Genomic DNA, 18,806 nt, shown 5'->3' on the forward strand with positions numbered 1-18,806 from the left:
ACAGAAACAGCTCTCTTTGTCCAATTTAATTATATATACATTTACCTTCCAAACTGTTAACCTAATTACATTGAGATTTAAACTGAATTGAAATTACAGATAATGGTGTTAAACTTGAGATTAAATAAAGCCACAAATCACATTTATTGAAAAACAAATGTACAACATGAATATGCTGGTCTTTCAGGCAGCGCCATGACAGATGTCGGGTGCTTTTCTCCAAACAGCAATTTACAGGACACCCTCAGAATGTGTCTTTGTAAAAGCCTCACTAACCTCTACCTACATTGATCATCTTCATCGTTTCCTACATGGGCTCCTTATTGCAGGTATAAATCCTCATTTTCTTATGACTGATTGTGGTGACTACATGTTTACATATGCAGGGCTCTCTTTATTACACAGCGCAGGCATAGTTCATCATGCATTGCTCTTTTTTTTTTTTTTAATCACAGGGGAGGAATTGTTGGGGCCTTATTGCAATCTATATACCAGTGGGCGGGCTGGACATCATCAACTACTAAGATGGCTTCACTGATGTATATTTTTAATCTATAAAGCTCCTTACCACCTTGGTTTATATATATCAGACCGACAATAAAGTCAGCAGGTACTGTAATCTCCTTGTGATTACCCTGCTGCCTGTGCAATATCTCCATTGCCCTGAGGGAGCTGGACCTCCATTTGAGCCGTAATGGATCATCAAATTCAATAAAATGGCCAGTTCCAGAGTCACTCAGAACAAAACACAATCTTGAGGGAGTCAAATATCTTGTGGCATCGACCATGACGGCCTCCAGATGGCGCTGAATGCACCCAAAGAGAAAGGAGGCCAATTTCTCTGCTTCATAAACATTCCCGATGCTCCCGGAGAAGCAGAAAAAAATACCCTCATAACAGGTGGTTTGGACAAAGGTCTGCACAATCACCGGAGGAAGAGCAGAGCTAAAGCACATTCATATGCATGTGACAAACACTCTCTCCCACGTACACACACACACACACACACACACACACACACATACACAGCACTAGTCTATCATCTCCACAATTCACATCTCTACAACCCATGAGTCAAAATGCTTTCAATGTCACTGCCCTCCAACCTTGTCCTCAGTGCATCATTACACCATATGAAGAGCTATATATAGCTGCATGGGGAAGATCAGCGGAACAGCTGCAAGTCAAGAGTACCAGTCCAGCTAACTGCCATGCACATATGCACAAATGTACATTTAGGATATTTAACCAGTCTATAGAAAAGCATAAATGCTCCGATTATGTTCTGTGTTTGCACTGATTCTTTGTACAGTAATTCACCTTTAGACAGATTCAACTAAGGGCATTTAAGATACATTGTATGTATTTCTCTATGTTATACTTTCTGTTCACAGCCCTGCACAGATTAAATAAGGCTGTGAAATGAAGCAGTCATTAGAATTTATTTCCCGCTTGTGTTGATAATTCTGTTTATATCGTTATTGTATATTTTTATGAGATGTTAGTGTACTGATGTGTGTAGAAAAACATGACTCCCTTAAGACCCCTCGTAAAAACTGCAGCTCTGGCCAAATAGCAGTGAATCGCTCTTGAAAATCATCTCCTCTTTCTTTGTATCGTTGTCTCTCTTTCCAACCGAATTAGTAGCTGGATACTTTTGATATTTCAGCTGGAATTACTGTGTGCTGATAAAAAAATTGATTACATTGAGGCTCTCAGTTAAATCTTTACATTTCTTATAAAACCAAGCTGAAAAAGGCTACTGATGAAAATTATTTCTGTCATTTAATAATGTGTAGAGAGGGAAAGTTCAGTAACAATAACAATTGATAAACTGTACAAGCCATCAGTCTAACCAATAACTAATGTGCAACAATTATGACCTAAGAGCTATTATAACAGCAATAAAGGGCAATTAAATGTGAGTCAGGGAAAAGCAGAACTACAAAAAGAGCATCAAACTGTAGGCTGACGCAGCTGGGAGATTGATGCTCCCTGTCCTTTTACAAAGGGCATTTTTCTGCACAGTAAGCGGGTGTGAGTGTGTGGACACACAGGGCTCCTTGCATCCTCTGGGACATTTGTGCAGTCGGCAAGCGCATGTGTGTGCGTGTGCATGAGAGAGCAATGGACAGAGATGTGAGACAGCTGTGTGTACTGGGCTGTATGAGTACAGGTATTAATAAATGAAGAGGAGTGATGGCTGAGGCTCGCCTCAGGGCTGACAGTACTGGAGAGAGATAGAGAGAGGAGATGGAGAGAAGGTGGAGAGGGGTTGAGGGGGTTGAGGAAAAGAAGAAGAAGAGGAGGAAGAAAGGAGGAAGAGCAGAGTAGAAAGAAAGACAGCAATAGAAGATGGAGACAGAGTGAGCACAAGGAGGTGCAAAAATGAAGGAAATGCATGAATCAGACTGAAACGAAAGGGAAAATAGAAGGATAGAGAGCAAATTAGGAGGACAAGGAAAGAAAAGATACAGTGTAAAATGAGGAGTGAGAGCAAAACGAGTGCAAGGGAGAGAGGAGGAGGTGAATAATTCAGTGCCACGCACTGCAATTGCTGCACACATATCGATGAGATCAGAGTTTTAATGGGTGGCTACTGAGCACAATTTTATGGTGAAATCAATCAGGGAATGTGGAGCCAGAGAACACACAGACACATCACTGTCCATGTGTGTGTGTGTGTCTGTTTCATTTGGCTTCATATGTATGCTATGTGCCCAAGCTTATATGACGGCATTAATAGCCTTAATTCAGGCTACCATATATGTGCAAATGTGTATAAATGCTGTTCATATGTGAGTGCGCGCAATATAGAGGGAGACTCAGATGCAAGCACATAAATCCACAGTTATCCTAATAACATGTGAACACACGTATATACATCACTTGCATGTTTGAATTCCACTGCAATAAAGGTAAAGAGAGCATGATGGGTTCTTGTGACAACATGCGTCTTTTCACCTCACATCACGACGCTGCCTGCCTGCCTGCCAGCCAGCCAGCCAGCAGGGGAGCTGGTTAATGTCCGACATGCATCATGGACTCGACATACACACATCTGTGTGAACAATGATACGCACACAAAACAACAACAGTTATCCTAGTTGTCGGGATGCTCTCATGTCTAACACAGTGGGGGGGGAAATAAAACAAGATTAAAGGAGATAGAAAGCAATAAACAGTAAAACTACCATGTGCAAAACACACAAAGCTTCTATTTCCACTCTGAGAGGGATCTAAAGCCCATGATGTGATAACTGTGTTTAGATATCATTAGCTACAGTCATACGCACTTAGCAGGCATAACATTTTTTTACATTCCTTCAAATCTGGGGGATTAATCTCCTTAATCTGTACCTTAAATTCTCTGTCTGCTACCACGGCAGCACTATTCTGAGCCATCTTCTTCTCCTGGCTACCTCACTCCCTTTGAATACATCTCTTGGAAACACAGGAGTGCAGACAGTGCATTGGTGTATGAGGCCTGACACTGAGGAGGATGTTTACTCTCCTGTAAGCTCTTGTGAGCAGCATGTATACACATGCTCTAAAAGTCCTTCGACTGCACAGACACAATGAGTTTATTCCATACAAACAAATCCTACCAAACCACCAAACATGCATAATACTCTCAGGCTTATGCAGGTGTGACACATGACACACCACTATTAACACGAACATAAGGGGGATGTAGTCAGCTTGATGTATTATTCAGAGGCCCCAAGTGGGTGGCTTTAGCCAGTGTTGCTATCACAATGTTTGTGCTCAAACACTGCTCCAACTATTTATATGGATCCACAATGAAAAGGTGCCATGCTCAAGGACACCACTCAGTGCCCTTTTTAGGAGCACAAGAAGCGCAGAAAAAATATCAGTCTGCTGCAATTGAAATTAGATATCTTGTTAGTCCTGAAGGACAGCAGAGAATGACTGTGAATACTTCAGTGGGCTATTCCCACACATATTCTCCCAAACCTCACTAAGAACATCGGTATGGGCTACAACAGACTTTTACCTTCATATCTGTGGTCCTAATTAAAAAAGAGGAAAAGGGTCTGTTGGTAGGCTGTTGCTGTGATGTATCACCGTCCTCTCTATTGATCTATGTGTTTTCCTCTCTCTCTCTGCTTTCTGCCTTCTTCATCTCTCTCATATATTGAGTCATGATTTTCTTTTTATTTTTACAATCATTTGGGTTATTCTCTGGTTTTATGTTTTTTAGCGCCCCGTGCGCTCCGCCGCCGCTCGCTCTGCAGCTATCAGTGGTCTGAGACCCGGTAATATTAGAAATCTGGGGGATAGTGCATCACGTGTTGTCTGCTTTTTGTCTCTAGGGAGGCTCAGGACACTTGTAGAACAACGTTTCAACGGAGAAAATTCTAATATTTCAGTAATACAATAATTAAGAAAAATGTCTTAAAAGCACAAAAAACATACCTTAATAAACACTGTAAAAAAAAAAAAACACATCAGATTTAATTCCCCTGTTGCACACTAATATTTTTAAGGCTCACAGTGTGTGTAGTCAATCAGAGAGACACTGCATTGATCAAAGCTGCTATATTTAAAAACAGTTGATTTTCCAGTGACTTCTCTATAAAAACATTTTTACTACTAACTGACGCTCATACAATTATATGTTTTATCAGTGTCTATAAAAGTGGTGTTTTTATTATTTTATTTTTTATAAATTTTCTTTGTCATTTACAAAGTTGTTGCTTTGAGTTTGATTCTTTTTATCTGAAGTGAACCTCCACCTGAACACACCTTACCTTCCTATTGCTGTGCAGAAACCACAAATCTAATTCTGTGAAACTGAAAGTGAAATTATGCTAAATTTTATTGTAAGAGCCAGCTTGTTTCAGCAAATGAAGTAGTAATGGAAATCTGAAGCACTAGGACATTTATTGGCTTCCATTAGAGATTTCCATGAATTAGTACATCTTAAAGTTTGAATGGAGTTTCTAGCTTTAAGTTTGCAGAAGTAGCTGATTGCAATGAATGCGATGTCTTCTCCTTAATGCCGTTACTAAGTATTTACTGACTGAAGTATTGAAAAACACAGTGAAAACACTACATCAACGAATAAATAACTAAATTTCTCACTAATCCTAAAGCTCTAATTCCAAACCACTTTAATTTTTATTAGAGCCTCTTTTCCAACTGGTCTTTATAAGCAAGTAACAGATTATTTTGGTCTGTCCATCACTCATTCATTCATTCAGTAACTCATTTAACCTTATCCATCTGTCTGCCAGTCTGGCCAAAAGTTTCCATCTATCAATCAGCTACTCATGGGGGCAGTTACAGTCATATTTGTAACTGGTCAAATAATTACCTGGCCACTAATCCAACCAATAAGAAAATATTCAGAGCATACACCCATACCCATCAATTATTTCACATATCAGTGTCAATCATATAAAATAAATGTCCAATGTCTAAACACTAATTCCAACTGGGAGTTCAGGTTTTTTAAGCCCTTGGAAGATTTAACCAAACATACCAATATGAGCAAAATTAGGTCAGTTGGCAATTTTTAAAATTATTATTATAATTAAACTTTATTAAATTGAATATTTTTGTCATATTAGGGAGGTAATATACCAGGCTATTTCAATTGAGCAAACAAATACAACAAGTACTTACAGTGTTGGTAAAATGTGGAGGAAAGAGGAACAGGGGTGAGGAAAAGAGGAAATATTTTTCATATTATTTTCTTTTTTTGTTTTTTTACTGTATTTCTGAAGATTCTGTGACCTTGTGATGTAGACTAACACCAAATGTTTGTTGCCTAGGTGATGGTTATATCTCAATGTCATTGGTGTCCCTGAGGAGAGGAGAGGAGAGGAGAGGAGAGGAGAGGAGAGCAGAGGAGAGGAGAACAGAGGAGAGAGGAGAGGAGAGCATAGGATAAGAGAAGAGAGGAGAGGAGAGGAAAGGAAAGAGGAGAGGAGGGCAGAGGAAATGAGAGGAGAGGAGAGGAAAGGAGAGGAGAGAAGAGGAAAGGAGAGGATTTCTGCAATTTATTTTTTTAAAGTAGTTTAAAGAGGCAGTGCAACTTGTTTGTGTTTTATGGTCAAGTACCAGACAGCTCTGTAAAATATGAACATTACTTATGCATGAGTATATGGCCATTATTGCGAATGAAAGCACCTAGATTAACAAATATAGTGTGTACCGTACTTGGCATGCATAGAATTGACTGAACTAATGAGAGAGACAGACTCTAATACATCCATTGAGCCGTCTATAGTAATGATTAATTTACGACCCCCCACCTTCTCTGATGCCCACCTCCCCACCACACACACACAGAGCCTAGTCTCTGCTCTTCCTCTATCTCTCTCACACTCTCTCTGTATCCCTGTAACTCTCTCTATCTCTCTTTCGCTCCCCTCAGCGTCTGATGCAATCCGTTACCAACCCAGAGTGCTTTCCTCCCATTCAGACACAAAGAGAGCACGAGTGTTGTGCTGAGAGAGGAGTTGGGGGGTGGGTGGCAGAATAGGAGGGTGGTTTGGATTGTCCTGGATGTGCCAATCCTCGCCGTGCCCCCGGGGACACATACGAGATAAACACCAGATAAGCCTGACAAAGGAAGCAGCGCCAAGGCACAGGAGTTGGCACGGGTAAGGGGGCATGGCATGGATATTAGCACTGAAGCGCCCCCTGTTGGGGATAAACGGCAAAGTGTGGGAGTGAAGAAGAGACAAAGGAGCTGGTTACAGCTGAGGCAGGAGGTCAGTGTATGCCTAACTGAGCAATGTTCCCTCATGGCATGAAAGCACTGATGGCAAGGGATCTGCAGGGGTTCTTATGGTTCACACTGTCAAGTGTGGGGCAACACTGCTATTCTGGGAACAAGGGATGGTGTGTGTGTGGGCATTTAGGACAGTGCGTGTGTGTGTGTCTGCATGTGTGCTGGGAACAAGCAGTGGAGACATGTGGGAAGAAAGAAACAATGTGATACATGCTGCAGAGTGCAGGCATGAAAAAGTACTGTCTAAATAAGATTTGTATTTGTTTTGTGTCTAAGAATGTTTATCTCCCTCTTGCTCTCCGTCATTCCTTCCAGGATGTTCAATAATTCACGGACAGAACAAGTCAGAATTGGCTCAGCAGGGGGCGTACCAGCTGACAACATATTCATACAGAGCTGTCAAAAGGAAGAGAAATTACATGATGTACAAAAAAGACACACTCTGCACTCACAGAACATCTAAACTCAACATGTGTTTGTACGCACACAGAGTATGCACGCACACACACACACTAAGGACTCAGTGTCTTCACACCTTCCTACTTCCCACACAAATGTTATTTACTGATCTTTCAGTGACGTCTCTGCTGCACCCCATTTGTTAACTTGTGTTGGTCGCAATATATTTTTTTTGGTCCATTTTCTTTTCAAAGCAAAGTCTTTCAATGGGATGATTAATGAGCATGTTCCACGTGTCAAACAGGATAATACACCCAATAAATGCACACAGAGATATGAAGAGAATCTGTAAAAGATGTCACAACCTCTGAAAAGAAAAGAAAAGACAATGATGTCCTGTGATGAGTGATAATTAAATTTGGGTTCACCTTGTGTGGCCAGTGAGGATATGAGACTATAAACTGTGGGAGTATAAAGCATGTGACACGAACAGCATAACCATGTACACACTCAAATGTACCTAAGTTAATATACAAAAAGAGAAATGAAAGTAAAAATAAAAAATAAAAAAAACATCTTAGTAAAGTGTTGGGCCACCAGAACAGCTTAATATCTCCTTGTTATAGATTTTCCAGGTCTGTTGAACTCTATTGGGAGGATGGAACAAACATCCAACACTTCATTTTAAAATCTCCCTTCAATCATAACATATGATTCACATCCTTTCCACTCTTATCAAACCACTCTGTGACTCCCTGTTTGGCAGCGTCTGCATTTATTCAGGACTTTTTTCCTTTATTTACCACCTGTGTGTGCGGTATATTTTACCATGAAAGTGCTTTTAGGTGAAAAAAGTTCACAGTCTTGTCAGGCTTCTTCAAAACACTATACATATGCAACACAAGTGACACACACTCTCTTAAGATGTCACGCAGTGTGCCTCACGGAAGGACTTCCACATGCTGCTCTGAACAGCTAAACCGGAGTTTGCTACAGCACGTCACAGCAGACTGCACTTGTGTCAGCAACTTACCAGAGCAAGAGTTTCCTGTTCATCTCTTAATTTGCACCATAGTATGAATGACAACGCAATTTACAGTTTCCCAGTTCAAAAACTACAAAGTAAATATAAAAAGGAGGTTGTTTTCTGTGTGTGCTGCCTCTAAGCAAGATTTTCTAAAATGAGCTATTTGACAGCTAAGTGGTTTCCTAGGAGCCATTTATTTGGATACTTAACATTTGAGCACAGCTATGTTAAAGATGTAAGGAATGCTGCATCCTCACCAGCAGGAGAAGCTGAAGTGGGCAGACTGCGCTGTGAGAGGGAACTGTAATGGCTGAAGCAACAAGTTGAGCTACTGTCATCACACCCACTCCTCTTTTTACTCTGTTTCAGTCTGTCTCCCACATTGCCTACACAGTTACACAGCGTGACACTGACACACACACACAACCACCCTCCCCTCACCCAGAGCGAGCTGCAAGAGCTCAACTCAGCTCTGCTCTCACCTCTCACCACCATTCACTGTCCTGGTTTTTAATAGTCTCACACCACGAGCCAGCCGCTGCAACATCAAGGAGAGGGGACTCGACAAATACTGAATCACATGAAAGCCATTCACACTGCCTGGCTGTGTCACACTTGCACACACATGATCACACACATGGGCTCCTGTGGTGTATATCTCCCACAGCCTAACATACAGTACAGTACATGAAACATACAGTAGAAGTCCAATGACAATGTCTAAGTGAAGCATGTGTGAGTGTGTGTGTGTGTGTGTGTTGGAAGTTCTACATACCTGTTGCCCAAAGACTTTTCTTCTAGTTCATGTGGCTTGAAGAACCACTTCCCAATCCTTACAAACCCCTTGTCCATTAAACATCTGCAGCAGTAAAGAGAAGAAGAAAGAGAAGCCAACAGAGGAGAGAAAGAATGTTATTCATTACAAAAATGTATTCTCTCTCTTACGTATTATCACAGGAAATTTTTGATTAAAGTATCACCTGAACAATACGTATAACACACTTCAATATAACAATCATGCAATAAATTGTACTCTTTGGAGATTTTGATGCAACTAGATGTGTTTTGTTGATGCTGTAGCTTCTGGTGATGTTCTGGCCTTGTTAAATATTTAATAGCTTATATGAATAAAAATTGCTTAATATATTTGTATATTTAGTTGACCTTATGTAAGTTAAATCACTGAAGAAACAAAATTATTTTAGGATTTTACTTTTCGTAAACTGCAACATGGACTGTCTCTCTGCCCCGTCCTTCTCACATCTGGAGTTTATGAAAAGGGCACAGGAAAAGGGAAGGTAATCTTCTTGCTAATCTGCTTTCCCCAGAGTGTTGTGCACCTTTACACATAACTTTCCAAAACCTTTTCTTTCATCAGACCAAAATTTGATCACATCAAACAGTTCAGTCGTAGTTCAGTCGTCATGCACCCTATTTGGTGATCCCACCATCTGCGCTTCACCTCATTTCAGCCTCCTTTCACAGACAAAACTCAGCGCTCTCAGAACTTTGACTGGTCTCTGTGAGCAGGTGCCAGTGAATTCCCTGCTGGCTCCTCTGACCTGGGTCAAGGAATTGCTAAATGATTTTATGGATCACTCTCCACTCAGGCAGGTTGAGCTATCCAAAGCTTTCAGCTGTAGATCCAGTTGTAGATCTTTGGTTCATTCTTATCAATGCTTTTTGATATCTGTCCATGGCTGCTCATTGCACGTAAGATCTCTCTCTCACTTGGGAAAAAATAATTTTATAATAACATTAAGAAACTATATTTAATGAATGATTTTGACAGATACCCAAACTGTTTAATAAGATCAGTACTGGTCCCAATACAAATGCTGTCTCTGATCACTGCATCTCTAAGCACGATCACTATGTTGGAGTTCTTACAAAGAATACATTTTAAAAAGGAGTTCACAGAGAATGATATCCATGGAGCAACTACTGTGATAAATGCTGAAGGCTGAAAAGCCTCCAGATGCAGTTCTTTAAATAACTACTAAATGCTGTCTCAAAAAATACTCTTAATGATACTGAGGCATATAAGATACAAACAACTTCTCTATTTGTTATAAACCCAATATTTCTCCATAACAAGTTTAAAAGCCAATTTTACTAATTCTACTGAAAATCTAGTTGGAAATTTTGAAAATGTGTGTACTCATCAAACAAGTAAATATTAAGGCTTAAACTTGCATTTGTTGGTTTTTTTTAGGCCATGTAGGGGCAGCACAACGAGGTGCAAACACAACTTATCACCTTTGAAGTTGATATGAATATGTTAGCAAACAATTGCAACAGACATTTGCATCCAATCTGAGTTTCCTCTCCTTTTGGCTCTGTTTTGGTTTCCACCAACTCCTATCTGGGCGTTGATAACTTTGTCTGTAATGTATGGTGGGTTTATCAAAGTTTTTCTCTGCGTGTGTAAATGTGGAAATTAAGCTGATCTGACCAATTTCGCTGAACTAAAACAGTAAAGTTGTGGCCTATAAAACCAAAACAAGGAGCTAAACGTTACTGATGTACTTTGCAGAGCATAGGGAAATAGTTTGGTGATAATTCTCTGCGAGTTTGAGAAACTGCCTTCACTTCACATTATGCTTTCATATGCTATAGCATGACTAAAGCTTTGAGGATTATTTATGTCGATCAAAAACACTGCTGCCATGGGCTCCTATAAATCTAGCCTTATCCCCAGTGTCAGATGTCCCGTTTCCTTAACTCTACAAAACATAAACTCAGAATCACAAGACGTCAACCAACCACAAACCCCCTCATCTCTGTGCTGTTATTCCAGTTTAGCTGCAAAAAAAAATTAGCCATGCGACAGAGATTATAAGTAAAATATAAATATAAGGAACTCTTGACTCTAGAGCTTCGACAGACAAATTCAAAATCCTTAGTTTGTACATAAAGTATTACTCATTGTACTGTAATGTAGCTCTTAACATTTGTCTTTTGTGTTTTTCTGTGCTTGTTTTATTGAAATATTCATATTTCAATGTTTGTTCAATGTCAAATTTAATTCTAAATGCTGATGATAATAACAATAATAACAAGAGACAGTGAGAGAGACCAATTTCATCTGTACGATATGAAAGAGAAAGTGGAAGTGATCCCCCCTGTGTTGAAATAGTCAGCTATAAAAGGAGTTAGCTTCAAGGTAATAGGAAGGTTAATTCAGCCTGCCCCCTATGATGATCACTGATGCTTAACTTAATAGAGAGCAAATATGTGCTGCTTCATTTAACAGATGGCTCTGACTCAGAAAGGAGAGCTTTGGGTACTTGAGCAAGTGATTCAGCACTCAGATTATAATTTCATTAAGGTGAAGCTGTAAAAGAAAACTCAAGCCGTCTCTTAATATGACAAAGTTCTTTTGTTTGGTGATTTTTGTATTTACAAAATGTTATTATTGTTCATTTAAGACACATAATTTAAGAACTTTCATTCAGAGTGCTAATTTCAATTATGGATGATGTCAAAATGTCAAAGCTGTATGTTTATTATAAGATATATAAAGTACAAACAAATCACAAAATAATTTTACTTTTACTTTGCTAAAAGTACTATGAAAATTATTAAAATTATTAACATAAAAAATATTTGTGTATGTGGGTGAATTTTATCGGGGTTCAGTCTTGTCCAGTAGACTAAAAGACGTATATGTTACTTTTTTCTTTAAACCATCTTCAATATTTGGTTGTCTTTTCAACATGGACGAGTCTAGCACATAGCATATCTAAGTACAGGAAAGGAGAAGTTGACCAAGGTTTATTCAGCTTTTATTGAAGCACAGAGTAATCCGACCTGCGGCCCTTTGTCATGTCATGTCATCCCCTCTCTCTCTGCCGCAGCTTTCACTATCCAATCATTCATTATCTGTTAATAGCCTCCATGTATGGGTACCCACAAAAGAAGTTATAGTTTTTGAGAAATACATTAATAAACACTTAGTTACTGCTTACAAATAGATTATAGTGTGTTATAAACCTTTAATTATATGTTTATATGCTGCTTATTTATGGGGGGGTAAAGTAAAGTTTAGACATTGTGTAAATTTTGGAAGAAAAAATTTAAAAAGTTCATTTATTTCATTGAAGATCAGTTTGTAGTACCACAAATAGTTACAAAATTTAAAATCTACTAATAATACTATAAATAATGTTTTCATATTCTATGTATAGCCTACCATTCAGCAGCAGCTAATCTTCTGTTCTGGATAATGACAATGGTTTTACCTTTCCAGCAGGTTGTGTATGGCCTTGAACAGGAGGGTCCTGCACTCGTAGGACAGCCCGCACTCCCAAAGCCCCTCCTCAGCCACTGAAATAAGAGGAGAAAATAGTTATTACATCTCAAAATTTTATTATCTCAATAATAAAATACAGTTACGATATTTTCTGTGACAGCGAAACATCTGCACACACCAGCTTGCGGATAATAAACAACACATGATTCGACGTTTAACTACATGCGTTTATGGCTCACTCTGTCAAAACATGCTGCATGTGCTGATGAGAAAACCTGCACATCATATCAGAAATTACACTGAAGATGAGGTTGTGTGTACGCATACGTATGTGTGTACGGAGTGTGCTTGGCTGTACAGCTGTCAGGTTGGCTGCAGCGACAGCCCAGTCAAACCCCATGCAGTTGTCAACCCCAGTTAGCTGCAGAGTGAGTGTGGCGGTATCTGTGCAGGCTGACACACATGCTTGCATGCTCAGGTTTGTACATGCATAGAGAGTTTTAACTCAACCCAGTTTTTTTTCCTGTGAAATTCAAGAGGCTGAAAGAAAATGTGGTCAAATCACCTTGCCCAAGCCTCTGACATGTCACCAGCCGGTTCACATGAAATCAAATGTGATTTCTTAAACCCCGACGACCCAACCACCGGCACCAACCCCCATTGCCGTTCTCCCAAAAAGCACACACACACACACACACACACAGGGGCCAGTTAACAGTGTTTCTCTTTGTTCTTTGCCATATACCTGCAGGGCTCCTGGAAGAACTGGAGGCTTGTGGGTGGGTGTTGTGTTTGCTTATAGGGTGGTGGCAAACAAACCAAGCATCCCAGAAATACACAAGAAAAAAGGAATGAGAGACAGAGGCTGAGGCAGATCGCCTGGGGGATGGGTGGCATAAACCCCAGTAGAGGTTTTCTCTTTCCTCCTTTTCTTCCTCTTTTTTTCTCCTCCCTGATTTGTTCTCCTTTCTCCTTCTCTGTTGCTTTGTTGATATTTGCCTCCTGATTTTTTTCTTCTTCTGCTTCTTCATACCAGAGTGAATGAAATTTCCTTACTCGCCAGAATTACCCTGTAACCATGGAAACGCTGGCGGTGAGAACATGGCGCCCTGGCATTCAATTTCAACACTAGTCCCTCCCGCCCCTCACCCTCCTCCTTCTCCTCCTTCCTCTGTTCTATTGCTTCCAACACCCCACCACCTCCCCTCCGCTTCCTCCCCCCCAACCCCTCATTTACTCCTGCTTCAGGGCTCAGACAGGAAGCTCGCTCCAGCCAGCTCCTCTACAGAGGAGAGAGATAGAGCGAGCACCACGAGCAGAATGCCAAGTCTCCAGCAAATCCAGCTCATTAGCTCTCACTGTCTCCATATCTCCCTCTCTCTCCCTCTCTTAAAAATCTCCCAAATTATAACTTCTTCCCCCACTCTGCCAATCCTCGACAACCCATCTTCATTTACTCTCGTCATGACCAGCTCTACCGCACCCTCTTGACCCCTATTACTCCAAAACTGTGTCACTGACTCCTCAACCTCGCAACCTCCTCCTGATACTCCCACCCAAAAGTCAACAGCCTACACCGCAAAGAAACTTTTCCCACATTTGCTCCTCTCTTTTTTAGTTCCTAAATAGAACAGGTACAATAGATTTCACAAAGCCCAATAGCGGAAGCAGTACATACTTAGATGCCTGGAAACATGCAATCCACATAAGACACTTCTGTTTATATTGAAGCTGTCAAAGAGCCAGCTCACTGCACCATATCAACACATGGCGTGACAAATCACTCTTACAAGCATACAAGGTCAGGCGTTGACACACAAGCATGCACACACAACCCCACACAAACATTATAAATATAGAAAATGGAGCCTGAAATAAAAGAATGATCCGATGCATTAAAGCAATGACGTCCCATAAGGGTGTGTAATGCGCATACTCGGAGAAAACACCATGAAACTGTCATTTCACCAAAAGCCAGTCAGTAACCACCATGTTTTGAGTTTTTACTGCCTGTTAATCAGAGGAGGAACACAAATGGCTCGAGGGAGAAGTGCGCGGTAGACACTAAATGTAGAGCTAAGTGCAATTGGGTTTTAAAGCATCATGATCCATCATTCATCACAGCCTGAGCTACAGGGAACTGCATCATGCCTGAAAGATTTTAAAGGAACTGGATGTAATCAACTCAAATTAGATTAAACTGAAAGCTTATAATTTTTTGCTTTTTACTGAATTTCACTGATTATTAGACAGGTTTTTTTTTAAAGAAGCAGATACATAAAAAAAAAAAATATTTCCACCCAGATTTAAAGTCCTCCATTAAGCCAAAAGTCATGTTTGTTTCCAATAATAGAAAGTAAAGACAAATTGGGAGAAAACACAAAATGATTATGCACCAAACTCCTGCTGAATAATTTAAAAAACATTTTTTAAATAATAATAGTTTAGCAACAAGCACATTTTCTAATTTAAATGTAAAATTACCAATATGCAATTATTTGACATTTTTATTGTACACACCCAAAGCGGAACAATCCTAAAATAAAATGCAACAGATAAAAATGTCTGGGGCTAATGTGGCAGAAAATATTTATATTTTAAAATATTTGTTGTAGTTTATATATCAAACAGTCCAAAAACAGCGTGTTTACAGATATGGATGGTCACATGAATGTTAGTCTCAGAAATATGAACAAATCAGTGTGAGAGGAAACATAACAAATTGTTAGAACCATTATAAAAATGTGCACGTGTGCTGATCTTCATGCGTTTGAGAGCTCTGGGCCTCACTTTGCCTTTGTGAGTGCTACATGTGCATACACTGAGGTGACGTCCTTACAGATGCGTGTTTATTTCACACAACCCTCCTTCCCCCATCCTCAACCTCGATGCTCTTAACTGCTGCGCCACCCCAAACACAAACAAGCAGTGATGGAACTGGGTCGCCACTACCACTCCCTATATTTCCACCTCTCTTTCTCTCTCTTTGTCTCATCCTCTGTATCTAACCTTGTCTTTCCATCTCTCTCTGTCTGTCCTTCTCTCTTTTCTCCAGTGTGTTCAACCCTCTCTCTCTCTCATTTTTTACATCAGTCTTTCAACTCTCCTCCCCTCTCTTTCACATCCCCTGACTGTGTTGGTCTCACGCCACTAGAGGGAGTGACCTCTCACCACTACAATACTGTGCTAACACACCACAAAGATGGTATTGATCTGAGGGAGAGAGACGGCGGGAGTTGAGGTGTGACAACACTCCGTCTCGCACACGATGACCCCTCTCCACACGTTTCCTTCCTCCTCTTTCTGGCTCTCTCCCTCTCTCTCTCTCATTCATTCATTTGTCTCGGATCAATAGCACCAGCAGTCTTGGCGTCCAGTGGTGTCTCTGCAGTGTGCAGTGTGTGTGTGTATGTAACATTGTGTGTAACCCCACTGCCACTTTACTAATTAGCTGCCCTGCTGCTGCATATCTGAACAGAGCCTGGTCTCTGTTTGCTGTGTGTGTGTGTGTGGATATGTAGTGCCTGTGCATGGCAACATGCCTTAGTATGCTGATGTGTTTTAACTAATAAGAGAGAGAGAGATTACAAGGTTGCACAGATGGACAGAAAGGGAAACAGAGAGACAGAGGGACACACAGTGAAAAAGAAAGATGATAATAATGGTAATATGTCTCCCAAGTGGACATACTCACAAATGAGACAACAACAAACCCTAACAACAGATTACATGGGACTAATGGAGCACATGTATGCATGTTTGTTTCTGGGCAGATTAATATTGCAAAAATTATCAGAACAACATCCCAATTGTAATATCAACTTAAAGCTGCCTGTGTTAAATCAAAAGTCCTATGCACTTGAGTATGAACCATCATCATACACAACCCAGTTTATACTGTAATGTAAATGCTGCAAGAGAAACTTGACACATATCTGCAAATGTGTTAGTATCTTGTAACGCTCACGCTCCATTTTTATGACACCACCTGACAGTGAAACCTACATGAGTGTAAGTGGTTTATCACCACCCTGAGGTGCTGGGTGAAGTCCAAAGACGTCACAGAAAAAAAATTATAAGGCCAATTAAAAGCTGAGTGATTCAAAAACAAGAACAGGCCCGGACAGCGAGCTTCAGATCAGCACAAAGAAAAGTAATTGTTAAGTCATCAATACTGATTAAAATGCTATCAAACACACCTTTAATTTTAGTTTGAATTGACTTATTGATTGGCACGTGGAGATAGCATTTTGTGACATTTGAAAGCTGGGTGACAATTTTTTTCTCAGTTGCATTCTGCACATAAAAAGGGAAATTCCCACCAAGGACAGGTGTTTGTGTTGCATTAGCAAAACAGCCAACATCTAACAGGGCCAATTTCCCATTAACACTTACATAGACATCTGAGGAAGAAAAAGAATAGTGTGCAGGGAGACACAAGAAGCCCAGAGGGGATTACTTATATCCTTTACCTATATACTAACAGCAGTCCATGGACTTTCTGCTTGCTGTTAATATGGCAATAATATGTTGTATTACCCTGGCACTGAGCCAGAGTTAATGCTGCTAGACCAGCCGAGCTGCACAGCTCACAATACAAAACAGAAAACGAATACATTTTTTGATGTAAAGAAAGGGAACGAAAACAAACACGTTGACATTGCAGCCCATTTTCCACAGGATGTTAAGTTCCCTCATAGAGATTCTCTTATTATTCAGGAACCTCCATTTCCACTTGACAAATCTGCTTTACATTTGGGTTCTTTGGCTGTAGTTCTAGTTTGAGGTGTGGCAGGCAAACATTAATGTGTTGAATCTTTGTAGATCCTATAGATCACAAACATTTAAGCTCATCAGTTCCTGATTCCTGTTTTTGGATGAGGATTTGGTAAAAGTTCAGTGAGGAAGATCTTCCATTCACAATGTTTTACATCATATCTGGCCAATAATCTTTTTGTCAATGTCCCTTGAGTAGACTAATTATGGGATGCTGCTCTTTGATCTCATTATTATTATCCTGTGTTTCTGGCTTTCAGACTTTGTGCGCCACACTACCTCCAACCTCCGATCTGAATTCAGATTGTTGCAGGAGATTCAACTGAGAGGTTATTTTTTCCACTTTCTCGCTCTCATTGACCAACACCAGCATCTGGAGTCTAGGGGGCTGGTGGGGGGGTCTCCTATCTTCAGGGGCCTGTATTTAATGAAAATGTATGTCTCTGTTGCAAAAAAATACTGTTCATATTTCTCTTCTCTTAAAACTGAGCTCTATTGCTAAAATCAAATTGGATTGGCATCATTGGATAGTATTAATGAAGCTTAAGAGACACATTTCTCGTGGTAAAACACAATGTGGACAGATTTTCAGCTAATAAACTGAAACACCAAAAGACACCTTAAGCATCACCCTCATCCTGGTATGAGGACAAAACAGCTCCATATAGCTCATCAGTTACATCATACCATGGTTAAATAAAGGGATTTGTCTCAACTTCCATTGCTGATTAAATCCAAACTGTAACAACTCTGTTTATTATCTTCTGGGGTGAAACAAGGCCCCATTACTCAATAATTGCTACCATAACTCAGTATGAATGCTCCAGCATCTGTGTTGAAAGAAAAAAAGCTTGTTCGTCATCAGACATACACTTCCATGGAATTTAGTACAGTCTCCATTAATTAGCCACACTAATTCTTCAACGATTATAAGATCAAAGTGGCTTAATGTACAGCTAAACCATTTGTTTAGCATCTGTCTGTCTGTATGACTGTGTTATGTAAGTTGTAACAGCAGTGAGTTTCAAGGGCTTTGCTTGAGCCCACTCTTCTGGTTGTTGCTGTGTGATGGCAAACCACTGTGTGTGAACCAAAACTCTACAGGCCTCAGTGGTTTGTTATTCGTCCTGTTTCAGTGACACAAGCATCAAGCTGGCTGAAGGCAAAGATTCTTGAACACACAAGAACAAGGATAGTGATAAGCATAGGGACATGGCATTGTGCCTTTTATCCGGTGGTATGTAAATACTGTGAATTTGTACACAGTATTTAATTTTGTACATACTGATGCTTGTATGCTCTGTATTCAGAGTCTCTCCTATTTGCTTTACACATATGGTTGTAAATATGTCCTTAATAAAGACAGTATCTAATATGCTTGTTGGAACGTAATGCCTGAAATCTAATAGGCTCTAAGGTGGAAGGTTATGGAACACAGTCTCTTCAGACTTTCTCACATCATTTCTACCTGCTCTTCAGATCATTAAACAGCAAACACTGTGCATCCTCCACTCCTGTCTATGTGACAGTAACCCACTCTAGTCTTATGCTCTAGTGACACCATTTCCTAAACTTTTCAGCAA

General features: G+C 40.1%; 1 protein-coding gene across 5 annotated transcripts in view; it reads right to left on the minus strand.

Annotated features, from left to right (window-relative positions):
* The window catches only part of LOC118332524 (mediator of RNA polymerase II transcription subunit 13-like), a 74,990-nt gene that overhangs the window by 19,188 nt on the left and 36,996 nt on the right, over positions 1-18,806 (minus strand). For all 5 annotated transcript variants that reach the window (XM_035667859.1, XM_035667861.1, XM_035667860.1 and 2 more), the window contains exons 3-4: positions 12,437-12,521; positions 8,968-9,051 (exon numbers count right to left, since the gene is read on the minus strand). In XM_035667859.1, the coding sequence (XP_035523752.1) occupies positions 8,968-9,051; positions 12,437-12,521 (169 nt within the window). The remainder of the gene's footprint in view (positions 1-8,967; positions 9,052-12,436; positions 12,522-18,806) is intronic.

This window comes from Morone saxatilis, unplaced genomic scaffold (assembly GCF_004916995.1).
Source record: "Morone saxatilis isolate NCDOM2014 unplaced genomic scaffold, NCSU_SB_2.0 Contig21, whole genome shotgun sequence".
In the NCBI taxonomy this organism is placed as follows: Eukaryota; Metazoa; Chordata; class Actinopteri; family Moronidae; genus Morone; species Morone saxatilis.